At 41.3% G+C, this 19824-nt stretch overlaps 1 protein-coding gene and 1 long non-coding RNA gene across 4 annotated transcripts in view; one reads left to right on the top strand and one right to left on the bottom strand.

Annotated features, from left to right (window-relative positions):
* The window catches only part of LOC309643597, a 153975-nt gene that overhangs the window by 81944 nt on the left and 52207 nt on the right, over positions 1 to 19824 (bottom strand). The gene's annotated exons all lie outside the window — the stretch shown is intronic.
* The window catches only part of IL18R1 (interleukin 18 receptor 1), a 59575-nt gene continuing 45571 nt past the window's right edge, over positions 5821 to 19824 (top strand). Inside the window, exons 1-3 of one of the 2 annotated variants that reach the window (XM_082426379.1) lie at positions 5821 to 6501; positions 12416 to 12501; positions 16558 to 16801. In XM_082426379.1, the coding sequence (XP_082282505.1) occupies positions 12444 to 12501; positions 16558 to 16801 (302 nt within the window). In that variant the 5' untranslated portion in view covers positions 5821 to 6501; positions 12416 to 12443. The remainder of the gene's footprint in view (positions 6502 to 12415; positions 12502 to 16557; positions 16802 to 19824) is intronic. The other variant, XM_082426380.1, reaches the window with a different exon arrangement.

Genomic DNA, 19824 nt, shown 5'->3' with positions numbered 1-19824 from the left:
TGAACTCCCTGTTATTTAATACCTTACAGAATCTTGCCTGAAAAGAAGTCATATTTCCGTAAGGCTGTCTAAAGGGTCTGTAGTTACCCATCCCTCTAGGTACCCTAAAATCTAAATCTCTACAGCCTGGATTAGGATTGCCAGATAAAATATAAGACATCAGTTAAAGGTGAATTCAGAGAATGAAATTTCATCTGAAAAGGATCTGAAATCCAAATTTAGCTGGGGGTCTTGTATTTTTATATGCTAAGTCTGGTTACCCTACCCTGGTAGTATTATTGTGCTTTTATGTGGTGATATCTGATTTTGTCGAATTACTAAAAATGTAGCCAATGAAAAAGAGGCTGTAGAGTTGATTGATTAACATCATAGAATTCAGAATCAACAGTCATCCTCTGCTAGCTACGTGACCATGAGCAAGTTACTTAACTTCTCAAAAACTCAGTCACCTTAGGTAAAATGAGAATAATCATATCAAAATCCTTTATTTCTGTGCTAATCAAATGGGAAATAAAATTTAATAAATTTAATAAATGGCTACAGTTGTTAAGACACTTTCTTCTAATCTGTATTATATTCCATGTTCTCCCTCAGTCTGGGCCTCTAAGGAATACATTCTCTCCAGATTCACTACCACTTAGAATGACAGAGATGTTTTTGATTTATGAACACGGGACATTTTGGAACTGATTTTATTTCTTTCTTTACATTAGCTACTTAAAAGCATAGAGGCAAATCTGGGCTCTTTCTACAGCTAGTATATGGGATATTATAACAGGGAATTTATAATAATCTTTTCCCTGCCTCCGTATTAACTTTGTTTTCAATTTGCCCCATATTTCTTTTTAAAATATATTTTAATTGTCAATAGTATTAGCTCCTTTGCAAGTATTCAACAAATACCTACATTTTCTGGATGTGTGCTGAGTATCTCTTTGGGAGGGGTGGGGAGAGGAAGGACTGGGGAGGGAGCTACACAGGTGAGCAAGGCACCTCCATATTTACCTACGAGGTTTGGAGTCCACAGTGTGAACTCGGAAGGAAGAGGAAGCCCTTCAGAAAATGCACACAGGGCTGGCCTTGGGAAGAACTCTGACATTGCTCAGCTCATTTCCCCCTCACTCCTCGTCCTAAACTTACCCTCCACCTCCCAAGCCAGTTGAGCTCCCTGGGCCTCAGTTTCTGCAACTGAAAAGTGGGAGGATGGAGAAGAAGAGCTGTGAGGGCTTTCTCAGCTCCGATAGCCCAGGGTTCCAAGCCCTACACTCACAGAGAGGTTGGGGAACTGCCAGAAGACCTGGCTTCTCATACCAGCAGTGCCACTAACCTCTCTTAGTTTCTTCTTCTTCTTTTTTTTAAACAATTGTTGACCTATTTTATTTTTTTACTTTTAAATCTTTTTAAAATTGTTATTTTATATTGGAGAATAGTTGATTAACAACGTTGTGTTAGTTTCAGGTGTACAGCAAAGCGATTCAGTTATATATATACATGTATCTATTCTTTTTCAAATTCTTTTCCCATTTAGGTTATTACAGAATATTTAGCAGAGCTCCCTGTGCTATACTGTAGGTCCCTGTTGGTTGTCTATTTTAAATATAGTGCTATGTATATGTCAATCCCAAACTCCCAATTTATCCCCTGCACCTTTCCCCTTGGTAACCATAAGTTTGTTTTCTAAGTCTGTGCCTCATCTGTACAGTGAGAGTAATAGATGCTTCACTTTCCACACAAGATCCTGTGAATAAAATGAATTCAGTCAAACTTGTTGAGTGTCTACCATATGATCATGGTGAAAATTCCCGTGAATTATAAAAATCACAAGGAATTATTTTGAATTCAGTCAAACGTGCGTACAATAAAATGCGGCTCCTAAGTTTGATGAGTTGTGACATTCATACCTACCTGTGTAGTTATCACCCCAAACAAGATAGAAATATTTCCTTCACCCCAGAAAGATTCCTCCTGCCATTTCTCAGTCAATCCCTCTCCTTCCTCAAAGGCAAACAATGTTCTGATTTCTATCTCTGTGGATTGGTTTTGTCCAATCTTGGAATTCATATCAATAAAGTCAGCCAGCATTACTTCCACACAACATAGCATTCATGTATCATTCAGGGAAGGTAAAACCTTTTGTACATTTTTTAATTGGTGTTGTTTCCCTTCATTGTTGATGTGTGGAAATTATTTCTATATTCTGGATACAAGTTCCTTTTCAGAGAGATGTAAGGTGAGAATTTCCTAGGTTTTTACTTTTTCATTTTTCAATGGTATTACTGATTGGCAGACATTTAAAATTTTGATGACATCCAATTTATCAAATTTTCTTACAAGGTCAGTGCTTTCTGTGTCCTAAAATTTTTTTGGCTTGTTCCAAGGTCATGGAGATATTCTCCTATGTCTTTTTATAAACTGCTTATGGTTCCAGCTTTTATGTTTAAGTCTATGGTCCATTGTGAATTAATATTTGTATATAGAATGAGGTAAAGGTCAAGACTCTTTTCTTTTTTCCCCATAGAGATACACAGTTATTTCAGCGACTTTTGTGAAAGGCTTTTCATTCCCTATTGAACTGACATGGTGCCTTGGTCAAATATCTATAGACTATATATATATGGGTCTATTATTCTTCTCTCTTTTATTTTCCACTTATATGCTCATGCAAATATCACACTGCCAAGATTACTACTGCCTTATTATAAACCAAGTCAGTGTAATTCCTCTAACTTTGTTCTTTGTTTTTCAAGATTGCTCTGACTATTGTAGATCGTTTGCAATTTCATATAAATTTTGGAAACTGTTTCTCAACTTCTTTGAAAATTCCTCCTGTGATTTGGATTGAGACTGTATGAATATATAGACTTTATAACCTACAGAGTCTAAAAATGTATAGACTCTATAAACTCTCCAGTTTGTGGAGAATAGATATCTTAACAGTGAGTTTCCCAATTCATGAACAAGGTATAGCCCTCCATTCTCTGAGGTCTTTCATTTCTCCCAGTAATATCTTGTAGATTTCACAGTAGATACCTCGTACATCTTTCAAAAATTTTCTCCTTTGGTATTTGGCTTTTTATCCTATTGTAAGTGGGTATTTTTTAACAAAGTTCATTTTTTCATATTTCTATTACTAGTATATGGAATTACAACTGATTTTTGTATATTTACCTTGTATTCCATGGTCTTGCTAAACTCAGTTATTGTTTCCAACAGGCTTTATTTGTAGATTTCAAAGGGTGATCTACATAAAATTATACCCTCTGTCAAAACCAGTAGTTTTATTTCTTCCTTTCCAATATTTATGCCTTGTATTTTTATTTCAAAACGATTTCAATTACAAAACGAGTGTCCTAGGTGAGAGCTGACATCCTCATCTTGTTCCCCATCCTAGGAAAACGCCAAGTGTTTCACTATTTATTATGAAGTTACTTGCAGCTTTCTTATAGGTGCTCTTCATCAGATTAAGAATGGTCCCTTCTAAACACAAAAGACCCCAAATAGCCAAAGCAATCTTGAGAAGGAAAAACAGAGCTGGAGGAATCAGGCTCCCTGGCTTCAGACTATACTACAAAGCTACAGTAATCAAGAAAGTATGGTACTGGCACAAAAACAGAAATATAGATCAATGGAACAGGATAGAAAGCCCAGAGATAAACCCACGCACATATGGTCACCTTATCTTTGATAAAGGAGGCAAGAACATACAATGGAGAAAAGACAGCCTCTTCAATAAGTGGTGCTGGGAAAACTGCACAGCTACATGTAAAAGAATGAAATTAGAACACTCTCTAACACCATACACAAAAATAAGTTCAAAATGGATTAGAGACCTAAATGTAAGGCCAGACACTATCAAATTCTTAGAGGAAAACATAGGCAGAACACTCTATGACATAAATCACAGCAAGATCCTTTTTGACCCACCTCCTAGAGAAATGGAAATAAAAAAAATAATAAACAAATGGGACCTAATGAAACTTAAAAGCTTTTGCACAGCAAAGGAAACCATAAACAAGACAAAAAGACAACCCTCAGAATGGCAGAAAATATTTGCGAATGAAGCAAATGACAAAGGATTAATTTCCAAAATTTACAAGCAGCACATGCAGTTCAATAACAAAAAAAAAACAACCCAATTCAAAAATGGGCAGAAGACCTAAATAGACATTTCTCCAAAGAAGATACACAGATTGCCAACAAACACATGAAAGAATGCTCAACATCATTAATCATTAGAGAAATGCAAATCAAAACTACAATGAGATATCATCTCACACCAGTCAGAATGGCCATCATCAAAAAATCTACAGACAATAAATGCTGGAGAGGGTGTGGAGAAAAGGGAACCCTCTCGCACTGTTGGTGGGAATGTAAATTGATACAGCCACTATGGAGAACAGTATGGAGGTTCCTTAAAAAACTAAAAATAGAACTATCATATGACCCAGCAATCCCACTACTGGGCATATACCCTGAGAAAACCATAATTCACAAAGAGTCATGTACCACAATGTTCATTGCAGCTCTATTTACAATAGCCAGGACATGGAAGCAACCTAAGTGTCCATCGACAGATGAATGGATAAAGAAGATGTGGCACATATATACAATGGAATATTAGTCAGCCATAAAAAGAAACGAAATTGAGTTATTTGTAGTGAGGTGGATGGACCTAGAGTCTGTCACACAGAGTGAAGTAAGTCAGAAAGAGAAAAACAAATATCGTATATTAACACATATATGTGGAATCTAAAAAAAAAAAAAAAAGATCATGAAGAACCTAGGGGCAGGACAGGAATAAAGACGCAGACCTACTGGAGAATGGACTTGAGGACACAGGGAGGGGGAAGGGTAAGCTGGGACGAAGTGAGAGAGTGGCATGGACATATATACACTACCAAATGTAAAATAGATAGCTAGTGGGAAGCAGCCGCATAGCACAGGGAGATCAGCTCGGTGTTTGTGACCACCTAGAGGGGTGGGATAGGGAGGGTGGGAGGGAGAGGCAAAAGGGAGGAGATATGGGGATGTATGTATATGTATAGCTGATTCACTTTGTTATAAAGCAGAAACTAACACAACATTGTAAAGCAATTACACTCCAATAAAGATGTTAAAAAAAGAATGGTCCCTTCTATTCTCAGTTTCTCAGGTGTTATTAATCAAGAAAGGGTGTTGACGAGTGCAAGATGCTTTTTAATTGCATTTATTGAGATACTTATACGATTTTTCTCTTTTATTATGTGGTGAATGACTCTGATTGGATAAAAAGAATGAAATTCACTCTCATTAAACCTTTTCGCTGTCTGCTGTGGGTTTCATTTTTCATTTTTGTTTGAAAGGTCCAATCACAGACCAGTCTAAAAATGTATCCTGAGTTCCACCACACCATAAAAGCTTAGGAACACGCTTTCTCCACTGGCCTCCTTTTCTTCTAACCAATTTAAAATCTCAATTTAACACCTCTGCGCCCCTCTTCCACTTCCCAGTGGCGAACCACCCACCCCTCAGGCTAAGCAGAAGGCCTTAGGACGGAGCCAGGACCCCAGGGCTGGAGCCACAAGTCCTCCGCACCTTTGGTTGGCCTCGGGGGCCGCCCGGTGGCGTTGGGACGACTCCTCGGCCTCCGTCGTGTCCCCAGCCGGCCCCAGCCGGCCCCAGCCCCTTCTCCCAAGCGCAGATGCTGTCCCTCCGCCAGGCCGGGGCTGACAACTTCCTCACCTGGCTCTGGTCCCGGCGGCCCCGCCGCCCGGGGGGTGCGTAGGAGCCGCCCAGGAGCGCCCCCTCCTGGCCCCGCGGGTCGCCCGGCCACCGCCCACGGCCCGCCAGCTCCCGGGACCCAGGCGCGCCGCCCCCGGCCGCAGCCTCCTCGGCCCCCGGCAAGGTGCCGGATTTTCCAGCTGCGCGCCTTCGCCCCCGCGAGCGAGCCGCTCCCAGAACGCACGGGCGGCGCGCCCAGCCGGGGACGCCAGTACCCGGAGCGCCGCGAGGAGCGCGCACGCCGGCCGGAGCGCCCCCATTGAGGAACATCCCCCGCTTGGGAGGAGCCCGCCCCGGAGCGCCCGGGACCCGAAACGCCCAGGACCCGGAACGCCCCCGCGGAGGAGCATCCTTAGCCTGGGAGCGGCCCGGAGCCGCGGCACCCCCAGACCGGAAGCACTGCGGACCCGGAGCGCCCCCGCGGACCCGCCGGAGTGGGAGGACCCCGACCGAGAACAAACCCCGTCAAGGAGCGTCCCAGACCCAGGACACAGCCCAGGCCGCGGGGCCGGGAGCAGCGCCGCACCCGCGGCCTCGACCAGCCGAGTTTTGCCAGACGCTTTTTCTTTCTTCAGACTTTCTGTTCCTCTTTTTTCTTTTTCAGCTTTCTCTGGTTGCCTTATCTGTTGCATTACGCTTGCGGCTCCTCTCCTTTCTGGTTTCGCTCTTTCTCACCTGCCTCGCCATCGGGTGTCAAGGGGGACAGCCGCCCCCTCCCCAGCCTCGGGACGCCTCCTGAAGGTAAGGACAGACCTGCCTCTGCCACCTGCGGCCCCTTCCACCGCCCTCTGCTGCCGGCTGGGGGCAAGGGGCGACCCAGCCTCAGGGGCAGGGATTCTGAAAGATCGGTTAAATATGCATGCATATACGTATAGCTATTATACATAATATATATTATTTTAAGTAATTAGCATATATGCATACATATGTGTGTACCCACACGAATAATTGGTGATTCAGCATCGTCACCCTTCCCTAATAGTGTAGTTTTAGTGGTTAAACCAGTCCCAATTTTTTTCTAGAAAGGTGAGAACAGCTAAAAGAAGTGATAGTTTTCATTTATTAAGCAGTTGCTTGTGTCTGACACTTTTAGATGCATGATTTTCGCTTAAGCCTCCTACAGGCCAAATGCAGTATGCTTCTTAAGAGGAGGGGAATCGAGCCCAGAGAGGTTCAGTAGTTTACCCAAGGGCATCCAGCTACTAAGTAACAGATCCCAGATTCACGCCCAGATTTTCCTGATTTCAAAACCTTCGTCTCCATCCGAGGTGCCTCCAGGAGTGAGAAGCCCGGCAGCTGTACTGCGGTTAGCAGACCAACAGATGACTGGGCAGCCCCTTCAGGCACAGGCACCTGAGCTCGCTGTATTACCTAACACCCATTTGGTGCTGTGCAGTGCTGGGCTCTGGGGCCCACTTTCCAATCTGAGGGCCTTGGATGGGCCGGGAGGGGGTAAATTTGGAGGAAGCTGGGTTTGTGCAGGTTCTGGGCTAGTTGGAGAGCTTCCATGAGGCAGCCACTGGGCCAAACTGCTAGGACTGCACGGAGCGTGCAGCTGGAAGCGCGGAGGGTGACCCCAGCGGCAGGACCAGCACAGCCATGGGTGGAGGAGGCTGGGGAAGCGTAAGGGTGGCAACAGCAGACATTTGTGTGGCCAGGACTGCGGGACGGGAAGGATTCTCCTGGCCTCCCCAAGAGAAACCTATTTCGACATAAATTCTTCCTTAGAGCGGAAGTGTGTGCACGCATATACACGCTTGTACGTATGCGTGATGTCCAAGATCATTTTCTCCGCTTGGCGTTTGATTGTTTTGTCATCTCAAAAGATGAATGAGCAAACACTGTTTGATCATTTCACCTGGTCCAGTCTCAGGTTCCTTGAGAGAAAGAGCTCTGAAGTGGCCTAACAACTCTTGAGTTTCTGTGCATTATTTTTTCTAGAGAACCGTCGCTTTGCTCAGAATGGGGTCTATAAACAGGGCAGTTGGGCAGAACGAGGGGCTCAGGAGATGACCATTCAGATGTTCTGGAGGCGCCTTTGACTGTGTAGCCTTCGGGGCAGAGGGAGTGGTCAGCTTGTATCTGACCCTCACCCAGGGTCACACAATTTTTGGAAGAGAGCCTTTTTCACTTAGAGAAAACTTAAAGCCATCGGGTGATTTAGGGAACGTTTGTGAGTTTTCTTGGGGGGTGTGTGTGTGTGTGCACATACGTACCTACATGTGCACACACACACGTATTCATACATACACATGCACATACGTACCTACATGTGCACACACACGTATTCATACATACACATGCACATACGTACCTACATGTGCACACACACACGTATTCATACATACACATGCACATACGTACCTACATGTGCACACACACGTATTCATAATACACATGCACATACGTACCTACATGTGCACACACACACGTATTCATACATACACATGCACATACGTACCTACATGTGCACACACACACGTATTCATAATACACATGCACATACGTACCTACATGTGCACACACACACGTATTCATACATACACATGCACATACGTACCTACATGTGCACACACACGTATTCATACATACACATGCACATATGTACCTACATGTGCACACACACGTATTCATACATACACATGCACATACGTACCTACATGTGCACACACACACGTATTCATACATACACATGCACATACGTACCTACATGTGCACACACACACGTATTCATACATATACATGCACATATACTTATGTCGTAATTATTAGGTATTCTTATTAAATATATGTTTAGCATATTTTAAATTTACTTTTAAGTATAGAAGTAAGTCCCCTGGATCAGTGTCTCCTTACCTTGGCTACATATTAGAATCATCTGGAGGATTTTTACAAATCGGTATGCCCAGACTGTATTCCAGACATCTAGGTGAAACCCAGGCATCAATTTTTTTTTTTCAAGCACCAAGCAAGAATGATTGCCCTAGACTTAACATCAGTCGTTAAAACGTACTTTGCAAGATGTTATGATTTAAGAAGCATGTCACAGGTAGAAGATTATCTTAATCTTTTAATAATGGATCAGATAATCACGTAAGACTCCAAACTGTACATATTTTATGAATTTGACGCATTCATTAATTCAGCAAACAAACATAAGATGATAGTATGTCAGTTGGTGATAAGTGCTAGGAATAAAAGAACAAAACAAAGTGGGAGAGCAAAGACAGAGAGAGAGGTGTGTGTGTGCGCGCGCACGTTCTTGCGCATGTGCACTCGCTCACATGCTTGTGTGTATTCGCTCTCAAGCAGATGTTAGATTTTCTATGTTAGATTTTCCATAGATTGCTCAGGGAGGCCCTGTACAATATAACTACAGTATCAACCAACTCTAAAGGAAAGACAGGATTTTTAACTAATGATAGAGTAGTATTAGTAGCCATTTGGGAAAAATAAATTAAGTTAGACCCTATCTTCATACCAAACAACAAAGTTAATTGTTGAAGGGTAAAAAATTAAATGCATAAAAACCCCATTAATCCATAAAAATGAAGAAAATACAGGTAGGTATCTATCTGAGTACTGAGGGCAAAGGAATGTTCTAAATGTAAAAGTTATGGAAAAGTCACAAAACAAAAGAATGATAGGTTTGACTGCATAAATATAAAATTGTCCATATGTTAAGACATCAAAAGAGGAATTGGAAAGGAAAACTATGCAACAAGTTGAAAAAAAACACTGAAAATTTAAGAACTGGACAAAAAAGCATAAAAAAATGGAAATAAAATAGCTAAAAAATACATGATTAATATTTTGCCTCATTTATACCAGTAGAAATGCAGATTAATAAGCCATGAGATAACCATTTTAGCAATTTAAATACCTACTTAAATTTAAAGAATGAGAGTGCTCAAATGCTTCTGTGGGTATAGGGGAAGGATATTGTCTTTCACTGTTGAGGGGTATGAATGATTACATTTCTGGGTGCAGTTTGGTGGTATGCATTTATCATGTTTAAAATGTACTCTTTGACTCATAGACGATACTGCCATGAAGTAGCACCGAGAAAATAATAAGAAATGCAGATAAGTAGTAATAGCTTAGTGATATTTATTATTCACGAGTTACTATTTGCCGTAGTAACTCATGTAACCTTCACATCAGCTCTGGGAGATGGTATTGTTATTCCCTTTTACAGATAAAGTGATTGAGGAACAGAGATGGTAAGTGACCGGCCCAATGTTATTCAGCTGGTAAAGGGTAGAAGTCACCAGTCTGGTGCCAGAGGTCATGCTCCAAAAACTGATCTGTACTGCCTTACACGAGAAGATGGTCATGGGGTTATTTTATAGTAAAATACATCTTGTAAATTATAATATATCCTCAAGAAGGAATATTGTGTGGCAATTAAAATGATAACAGTATTTTTTGACACAGGAAAATGCTGTTTTATTAAGTAGGAACAGCAGGATATGAGATTATTTAAAATCTTAATTATTTGAAAATATATAGAAAAAGTATAAGACAATGCTAAAGTATTATGCATGTTGAGATTATTTTCTTCTTTTCTGTTTTCATGTTATAAGTAAGTGTCCTATAATGGGAATATGTTACTTTAGAAATCAGAAAAAATTTTTAAAAGAAAGGAAGAACAAAAGAAAGAGAAGAAGAAATTTAAAAATTATGACAAGGCCAAAAAATGGTACCATCATCAAATATAACACTAAAAAAAACCCCAAAAATTCCCATACGCAAGAAATGTAATATTTATATCCTCCTACATATATTTTATTAATACTTACTAGGGTATCTATGACAGATTTTTCTTTTGGAAATGAGTTTCATTATTTAATATCTTAATCTTTTAAATCCATGATAAGTACATTAAAAATTTTATATATACACATACAGAGAGCAGGGCAAGTATCAGCTAATTTGCATACTGGGATCTTAACATGTTTCATATTGAAACTCAGAGTTAACTCATCAGAATGCTGAATAATCTCCTAATAACTTTATCTCTTAGTAAACCTTGATAATTAAAAAAAATCAAACAAAAAAACCCAGCAGTGCCCTTTGCAAGGCTGTGTCGACCTAAACCAGAGGAAACAACACTTTTCATTCTACCTGAGATAAGAGGATGGAGAGAGTTAATAATAAAGTGTGCGTGTGTGTGGGGTGGAGGGCTGGTTTCAAACCATAGCCATATTCTAATCTGGTTATGAATAGTTGGCACTTTCCATACATACTATCCCTCTGTCTTTACATTATTGATTATTACCTCTCGGAAATTGCATCAAAGGCTTGGCGATGTTATTCATAAGGCTTGATGTGAATGGTTTGGCAGTTTAGCCATTAAACTTCACCAAGAATTTGGGCATTAACAGTACTCTTGTTTAGTATGGGGGGGCGGTGAGTGACAGTTGGTGAAAGAATTCTTTGGGGTTAAGTGGCTACCATGCACCCAGGAAGGCTTCACAAATACTTACTTCAGTACTTTGGGCAGATAGGCCTTCTTATCAACCCCATTTTGGTAATGAGCAAACAGGCTCTGTGACTTCTAAGTAACTTGCCCAACGTTGCACAGCTTGTCAAGACTCAAGCAGGAATGCCAGTCCAGTTGTGGGTGCCCCCAAATCCAAGCTCCTTCCATCGTGCTGTGCTTCCTCCACCCCGTGGGGCTAGGTGTGTGGTATACAAGGAGCATGTGATTGTTTAGGAAATAGTCAGACTTGGTGTATGAGCCCCAGTGCACCCTTCCTCTACTCTCTCAACTTGTAATTGGTAGAACCAAAGATAGGTTGCAGTAGGTTCAAAATTCAACACAGATCTGCGTTCATTGAGTGGATGTGGATTAGGTATCTGGATTGTAGGAAACTCCCAGATTTGTGTCTTCATTTCCTAAAATAAACACTAGGGGCATGTGAGTGTAGACACATGCACACACCTTTTCCTCTTATCAAGAATTAATCAGTGCTTACTTTGCGGGAGGCGTTGATTTTAGTGATACAGTGATGAACAAAACGGACTTAGTTCCTAACTTAGCTCTGAAGAAAGATCAATATTTAAAAATTCAGCCCATAAGTGAAGATTGTGATGAACATTTTGGTGGGGTGAGGGGAAAAAAAAGCGGCTGGAACACACACACACACACACACACACACACACACACACACACACACACCCCTACAGGGGCAAAAAAAAGCGGCTGGAAACACACACACACACACACACACACACACACACACACACACACACACACACACACACACACACACACACACACACACCCCTACATGGGCAGACTGTCCATTCATAGGATGGTAGATTTTCTGGAAATACTGTTGTCCTCAACTTTGACTTTGGAGGTAAGATTTAGTAGACCAGACCTGAAATACAGCAGGCTCTCTTGTCTTACAAATTTGCATTATTAGGGATTTCCCCTGGGTGCCCAAATTTATGCGTTGAAATTTTATTAATTCTACATGGCTGGAAGTTCTGAGGAAAACTAGTGACTCTACGAAGGGATATGAAAATTTGCTGGGCTGATTTTTTTTAAGTCTGTATGCCAGAAGACTTTTTAAAACCTCCTTCATGAGACAGGTATGCTTTTGTTTGAAAGTCTTGGCTGAACCTGTCTTATTCTGTTTTCCAGAGAAACCATTTGAAGCAGAATCATAAACATGCATCGTAGAGAAATACCCCTGACACTTTTGGTGCTTATGTTTATAAGCACTTCAGGTAAGTAATTATAATCAATCACAAACATACTTCATTGGTCGTCTAGAGGGAATATCAAAGTTTGGTTTATTTATGTAGAGGTGGTTACTGAAGATGTTGGATTTATTAAAATTTGTGGTTTAAAATTTTACTTTAGAAAATTGCCAACCGTTTGGTATGCCTGGAATAGAGAATAAAAGATTCATAGGACTGGGATCGAGTAAAGACTCATGTGGAGTTACCAATAAAGAAAGGATTCAGCCCTGTGAGTTTATGTAGAGAGAGCAGGAAGTGAAAACTTTTATCCTGAAATACATTTGTCTGAGATGAAAATTTGCTTAGCTTCACGTTATTTGAAACTGAAGCGATCACAGCCATCCTTGTTACTGATTTTTACAAAGTTTTAACACATTGCTTCCTCCCCGAAAGGAAGGCAAAAATTCATCTCATTATCTAGGTAGTGAGGAAAGTGAGTGGGAGATCTTACAGATCTTAAAGAAAATATTAGAGTTAGAAGGAATACATAGGAAAGAGTCTGCTCGGACCAGGAAGGCAGGTAGGCTTTGTGTCTGGTGTCAGGTACCGATTTTAATTTATTAGCAGTCACTGCTTGGAGACTCTCGCTGAGAAGGTTCTGAGACCTCAGCAGGATTCTCTGAAGAAGAGTTCCGTGATTGATTAACAAGGTTCTCCAAAGGCTTTGGGGAAGAAAGAAGGGGCACAATTGTTGATTTGCCTTGATCCCGTATCTGGGGGAGGGGAGACATGAGCGCATGTCCCCTACTTTGAGAATTACTAATGAAGAGATTACAGTTTGGTTATTGATACTTTCAAATAATTCAGGTCCAATATCTGGGTATATTTAGTTAAGAGGATCTATGTATCGTTGAGATCCACACAATGCAACACTACCTAGGTGTTAAAGGAAGGAGACAGACCTCTTCTTGTTGATATGGAAGGACCTGTCAGAACAGGTGAGAGAGACCAAGGTGTAGGAAAGTGTGCATCATATGAAAAGGCCCCTTGCTCTAAAGGCCCCTATAGACATAGGCTGATAAACTTGCTCCCAGGTTATAATGAAAACATGCTGCAGGCTCCAAACAGCCATGTAGCCTTTGCTGTTAAGGATGCTAAGGTCCCAGCTCTCTGTCCTTTGAGGTATTTGAAGAGCACCTTTTTATTTTTTTATTTTTTTTAATTTATTTTATTCATTTATTTTTTGGCTGTGTTGGGTCTTCGTTTCTGTGCAAGGGCTTTCCCCAGTTGCAGCAAGCAGGGGCCACTCTTCATCGCAGTGCGCGGGCCTCTCACTATCAGGGCCTCTCTTGTTGCGGAGCACAGGCTCCAGACGCGCAGGCTCAGTAGTTGTGGCTCACGGGCCTAGTTGCTCTGTGGCATGTGGGATCTTCCCAGACCAGGGCTCGAACCCGTGTCCCCTGCATTGGCAGGCAGATTCTCAACCACTGCGCCACCAGAGAAGCCCTGAAGAGCACCTTTTGTGAAGGGGTCTCTCTAGGCAGACATGACAGTATTTTACGTGTCAGATTCATTTAGCTGAAGTTAGATGACATCCTATTATTGCCCAAACTCAAGACAATTCCAAACCCAGACACCGTTGCAGAGGCTATAGGCTCTTGACCCTGCTGGATTCTGGTGCTCCGTTCATGTAAGATGGGGAGGGTGTTCTGGGCCATCCATACACCTCGAACTCCACTCATTTCTCCAATCAAAAGCCATTTCACATCAACAAAGCCTGCAATGTTAAATGTAAGATTAGATCGCTGAAGCCATTAGCTGCCTGGGGAATATGAACTTTCAACTGCCAACCATGCACCCTGGAGAGTATGAATTCCAGGCTAGGTTTCTTTAAGTGATAACTGTCCCCAAAGAGGAATAAGTGCCTATGTCTGTACAAACACAGGCACAGGGGTTCATAGACGTTTTTTTTTTTCATTAATTTTTATTGGAGTATAGTTGATTTACAATGTTGCATTAGTTTCTGCTGTACAGCAAAGTGAATCAGTTATACATATACATATATCCACTCATTTTTAGATTCTATTCCCATATAGGTCATTACAGAGTGTTGAGTAGAGTTCACTGTGCTATACAGTAGGTTCTTATTAGTTATCTATTTTATATATAGTAGTGTTTGTATGACAAACCCAGTCTCCCAATTTATCCCTCCCCCCACCTTTCCCCTTTGGTAATCATGTTTGTTTTCTACACCTGTGACTCTATTTCTATTTTTTTAAATAGGTTCATTTGTACCATTTTTTTTAGATTCCACATATAAGCTATATCATCTGATATTTTTCTTTCTGTGTCTGACTTACTTCACTCAGTATGACAATCTCTAGGCCCATCCATGTCGCTGCAAATGGCATTATTTTGTTCTTTTTTATGGCTGAGTAATATTCCACTATATATATGTACCACATCTTCTTTATCCATTCCTCCATCAATGGACATTTAGGTTGCTTCCATGTCCTGGCTATTGTAAATAGTGCTGCAGTGAACACTGGGGTGCATGTATCCTTTTGACTTATGGTTTTCTCCGGATATATGCCCAGGAGTGGGATTGCTGGATCATATTGTAGCTCTCATAGAAGCTTTTTCATGATTGACCAAAACCTCGAAATCACCCAAATGTTCAACACCAATAGAATGGATAAATAGTCAAATACTAATACAATTAGATACTACATAACTATGAAAAAAAGAACAAATCACCACTTCATGCAGCAATATGATTGACCATCATAGACATAATGGTGTACGAAAAGTCCAGACACAAAGTCCAGAGCACATAATGTATGATTTTTGCACTTTGTTATATGTAGATTATATCTCTAAAACTAGAAAATAAATCAAGCTGTTAATGACCTAACATCCTTTTAGGTGTCAGTTAAAACTAACACCCACATTTACACATGCATCACACCTTCTAAGCTGAAGTCCTGAACTGTAAGATAAAGATTTAATAACAACCACCAGATGCAACGTTGATGTTCATTAAATGTTGTGCTTCCAGGTAGGTTTGACAGCCAGGTTTTCAAAGAGTGTTTTTGCCATTAGAGCCACTTCCTCTCTACCTTGTGGTTAAAACCAGACAGTTGCTTGAGAAATAAACCCTGACTATAGAGAAAGCATGTTCTCTGTGGCCTCAGAGAATTGCTCTGTTCAGTTTAAGACTTCTTATTCTCAAAATACAGTCAAAGGTTGCTGCCGGAAGACAGGATACAGGGAAGGTCCATTCACACTGACTTTGAACTGTTGGAAGTGAAGAAGGAGGGGAATGACGACCCTGTACAACACAAAGGATCAGATAAATTTCTAAAGCCAGAGTATCTGGGTTAGTTGAGAAAGAGGGAAGAAGAGAGAGAGAGAGAGGAGATCTCAGAAAGAGGAAGTGACAGATACCCAGATTTGGAGTGAGTCAATATGAATTAATTATCAGTATGAATTGTATGCATGATGTATTGAGAATCCACATGGTAACCTAGAGAGGTAATGGATCTATACACACATAGGCGCACCTTTAACCATCCCCACGTCTGCCCGGGGAATGGTTAGGTAGAGTGGTTGAGAACAAGACCAGTGAGACTTCTGACGATACAGGTGGAAAACTCTGAGGTCTCTAGGTTTCTCTTTTTATTTTCCTTGGAGATTCCTCAGCTAGGGATGTTTTGGGGTAGGTGTGGCAACACTGTGACTTTGGTGGCTTTCCTTAAGAGGAAGTTGTAATGTGTAACATTTCTTTTAAAAGATTACAGTGCATTTATGTGTCTTCTAGCTTTGGTACGTTGAGTTCTGGTATCTTCCTGTTTGGGAGAAGCTGTTGAAAGGTTATTCTGTCTTCATTTATATTCTGAAAGTGCCTTAGTGTTCGAAAGATTGACCTCCTGTTTCTTAGTATTGGAAAGATTGACCCTAAAATAAAAGAATCCACAGAAATGAGACATTGAGATTTTTCAGCATGTTACTAACCCAGCTTCTTCACCTAATGCATTAGGGAAAAAAATTTACCTTTGTCATTCTGTTTTTATTTTTTTCTTTTACTTTGCTAATCTTTAGAAGAAACTTGTACCTCACGTCTTCACATTACTGCAGTTGAAGGGGAACCTTTCTATCTGAAGTATTGCTCATCCTCATCTGAGCGTGAGAATAAAACAGCCACCATAAAATGGTACAAAAATGAATCGCGTGGACCCCTTGAGCTGAGCTCGAGTAGTTCACCCAGAATTATTTTGCTCGATTATGTTTTGGAGTTTTGGCCAGTTCATTTGAACGACAGCGGATCTTACTCTATCCGAATGGGGTGAGTATACCTTCTCTTTGCGTTGGCGTATTTCATAGCACTCTTGGACTTTGTTCAGCAAATCAAATATACAGTAATCGGGAAGATCAGTTAATCCATGCATTTTCTTCTCCCTACTCTTCCTGCAACATGAAATAAATACTTCATTCTTGAAAAATTAAATTAAATACTGCCCTGTGTTTATTTTCTTAGTAATCATAATGAAAGGAGATGACCTTAGTATGATTTACTTTTAGGTGATCCTTGCCAAAGATAAGTGAGGATTGAATGAAATTCATTTTTAAATTCAGCTGCTTCTGTTGCGTAGAGCTGCCGGTCAAAGGAAATAAATGGCGAGGGCTTCGTAGCGTTAGGAGCAGGTAGGGAAGGAGGGCAGTGTCAGCTTCCTGGGTGGTAACCTCAAGCTGGGGAGATGGGTTGGAATTGGCGTAGACACATCCTAATCCAGTTTTCAGGGGGTTGTTGAGGGCCAGGTGGAGGTACTGGTGAAAGACGTGTGTGTCAGCCAATCACAAATTTATAGCCAGGGACAGTGAGAGAGGGGGCACCGAAAGGGCTTTGCACAGCCTTCTTGGGCTAACCCTAGAGTCTTCCAGGATATTCGTAGTCAAGAATCCTAAATTCTGTGAAATGACGGCAACCCACTGAATGTGTCCATGATTATTACTGAACTCGGTTCTCTTTATACTTTATTTGGTGAGATGGGGAAGGAGTAACTGGGACAAGAAATCTTCTATGTGATGAACCGTTAGTGAGAACATTGATGGCATACTGTTTATCCAGTACGTTTGTGATGTTGTGTCTGTACTTATGTATGTGTGTATGTATGTGTGTGTGTGTTTTTTAATTTTATTTATTTATTTATTTATTTATGGCTGTGTTGGGTCTTCGTTTCTGCGCGAGGGCTTTCTCTAGTTGCGGCGAGCGGGGGCCACTCTTCATCGCGGTGCGCGGGCCTCTCACTGTCGCGGCCTCTCTTGTTGCGGAGCACAGGCTCCAGACGCGCAGGCTCAGTAATTGTGGCTCACGGGCTTAGTTGCTCCGTGGCATGTGGGATCTTCCTGGACCAGGGCTCGAACCCGTGTCCCCTGCATTGGCAGGCAGATTCTCAACCACTGCACCACCAGGGAAACCTGTATGTGTGTATTTTTATCGAGATTTGAGACTGACCTGTAGAAACCAGCTCAGGGCCAGCTGAGGGGGGAGGGTGTGCTGCCAGATGTAGCAGATTTCTTTCACGAGTGCCTCTGGGTGAGTTCTGATCATTATCAACAGTGCCTGTGAGAGCAGAGTGAGGTATCACGGTGAAATCTTGATAGCGCTCCTGTGGTTTTGCACAAAAAGAGGTCATTTTGGTTTGTTTTTATATATAGGAACTCCCAGGAGTTAGAAAGAAGTTCAAAAACTCTTTTTAACCAATGAATTTTATGTGACCTTTTAAGAGGGACGATTCCAGAAGTGGGTCACAACTGAGTCTTTTCAAACTAAGGTAGAATGTATGCTCACAATAGGGGTAGAGGAAGAAGAACATCTCCCTAATCCTGTTGAAGAAAGGCGTGATTTAAATGCACAAACTATTCTGGACAAGGCAGAAAGGACAAACTGATGGGGAGAGTCAGTCCTCTACGAATGTCACTTGGAGACAGGGAGGGACGGGGGCATTAACTGTCTTTCTGGTGTGAAAGGTGGAGAACACAGCCTGGGGTGGGAAGAGGAAGTGGACTCATCAGGTGGAGGCAGGACGTCAGAGAAGCATGGAGGGGCCAGGAAGAGGACAGGGAGGGTGGGGGCTCAGAGTGCTGTGTGATAAGCTTTGAAGGTGTTAGAGGCTGATGAATAACACGAGACTAAAGCGATGGTGGGAGCAGCAGCCTTGACAGTGGTTTTGAAAATAAATGGGACCCTACACAGGAGAAGGTGGTTTTGAACACCTGGGAGCCTTGAAGATAGAAACTTTTTCAAATATAGTGCAACTGGTGAACAGTATTCAGTTTTTGCACAGAGGTGTGTGTGTGTGTGTGTATGCATGTGTGTGTGTGTGCATGTATGTGTGTGTACATCATTTGGGTGAGTGAGTCTTTGTAGTTTTGTGTGGGAGTCATCAATGACCAGACCCTACTCCTGGAATCCTCCTTTAATTTTTCAGGAGTCCTCTGCTAATAATCAAATGTCCCTGGAGACTGATACTTTAATCCTGCAGCGAAAATCCCATTGTCTGATCAAAGTTTTGTGAGAGTATAGTATTGTACAAAGCACTCCTGGCCTTGAGGGCCAAACTGATATGCATTTGCGTCTTGGCCTTATTGTGTACCAGGTGTGTGACCTTAGGCAAGTTATTTAACCTTGCCTGAAGTTATTTAACCTTGCCTTAGGTTTCACATCTAACTAAGGAAAAGAGTCATCTCAGTGCACACACGTGGTACAATACCTGGAACTCTGTGAGTGCCGGTTTTCTGTCCATCCGATTGTAGACTCAAAGGAGAGCTGGAAGAGCCTCTGGGGGGCGAGTACAAATGTGTCAGGCACACAGGACGACGTAACCTCGTGTAATATTTAGTATATGGATCTCTATATAACGTGCAGTTCAAGCAAACATGAGATTGCAAACATTTTCTGTTTTAAAAGATCATCTCCACTACTATATTTAAAATGGATAACCAACAATGATCTACTGTACAGCACAGGGAACTCTGCTCAATATTATGTAACAACCTAAATGGAAAAAGAATTTGAAAAAAATAGATACATGTATATGTATAACTGAATCACTTTGCTGTACACCTGAAACTAACACAACATTGTTAAGCAACTATACTCCAATATAAAATAAAAAGTTAAAAAAAAGATTGTTTCCAAAAACACTGTTAAAATTTTTTCCTCCTCTACATCCCTAACTTCTAACCAGAAGGAACAACAATGACATCTCTTCAAACTAATTTTTGCTTAGTAAGGTACTTCAAGTGCTAATATATCTACATGGAGAGCTGCCACTCCAGACATGGTTTACTCAACAGTAAGAGAAG

Source organism: Balaenoptera physalus (assembly GCF_965194825.1).
Source record: "Balaenoptera physalus genome assembly, chromosome: 15".
Taxonomy (NCBI): domain Eukaryota; kingdom Metazoa; phylum Chordata; class Mammalia; order Artiodactyla; family Balaenopteridae; genus Balaenoptera; species Balaenoptera physalus.
The sequence above is the reverse complement of the archived record's forward strand: the minus strand, read 5'-3'. Positions and strand labels throughout refer to the sequence as shown.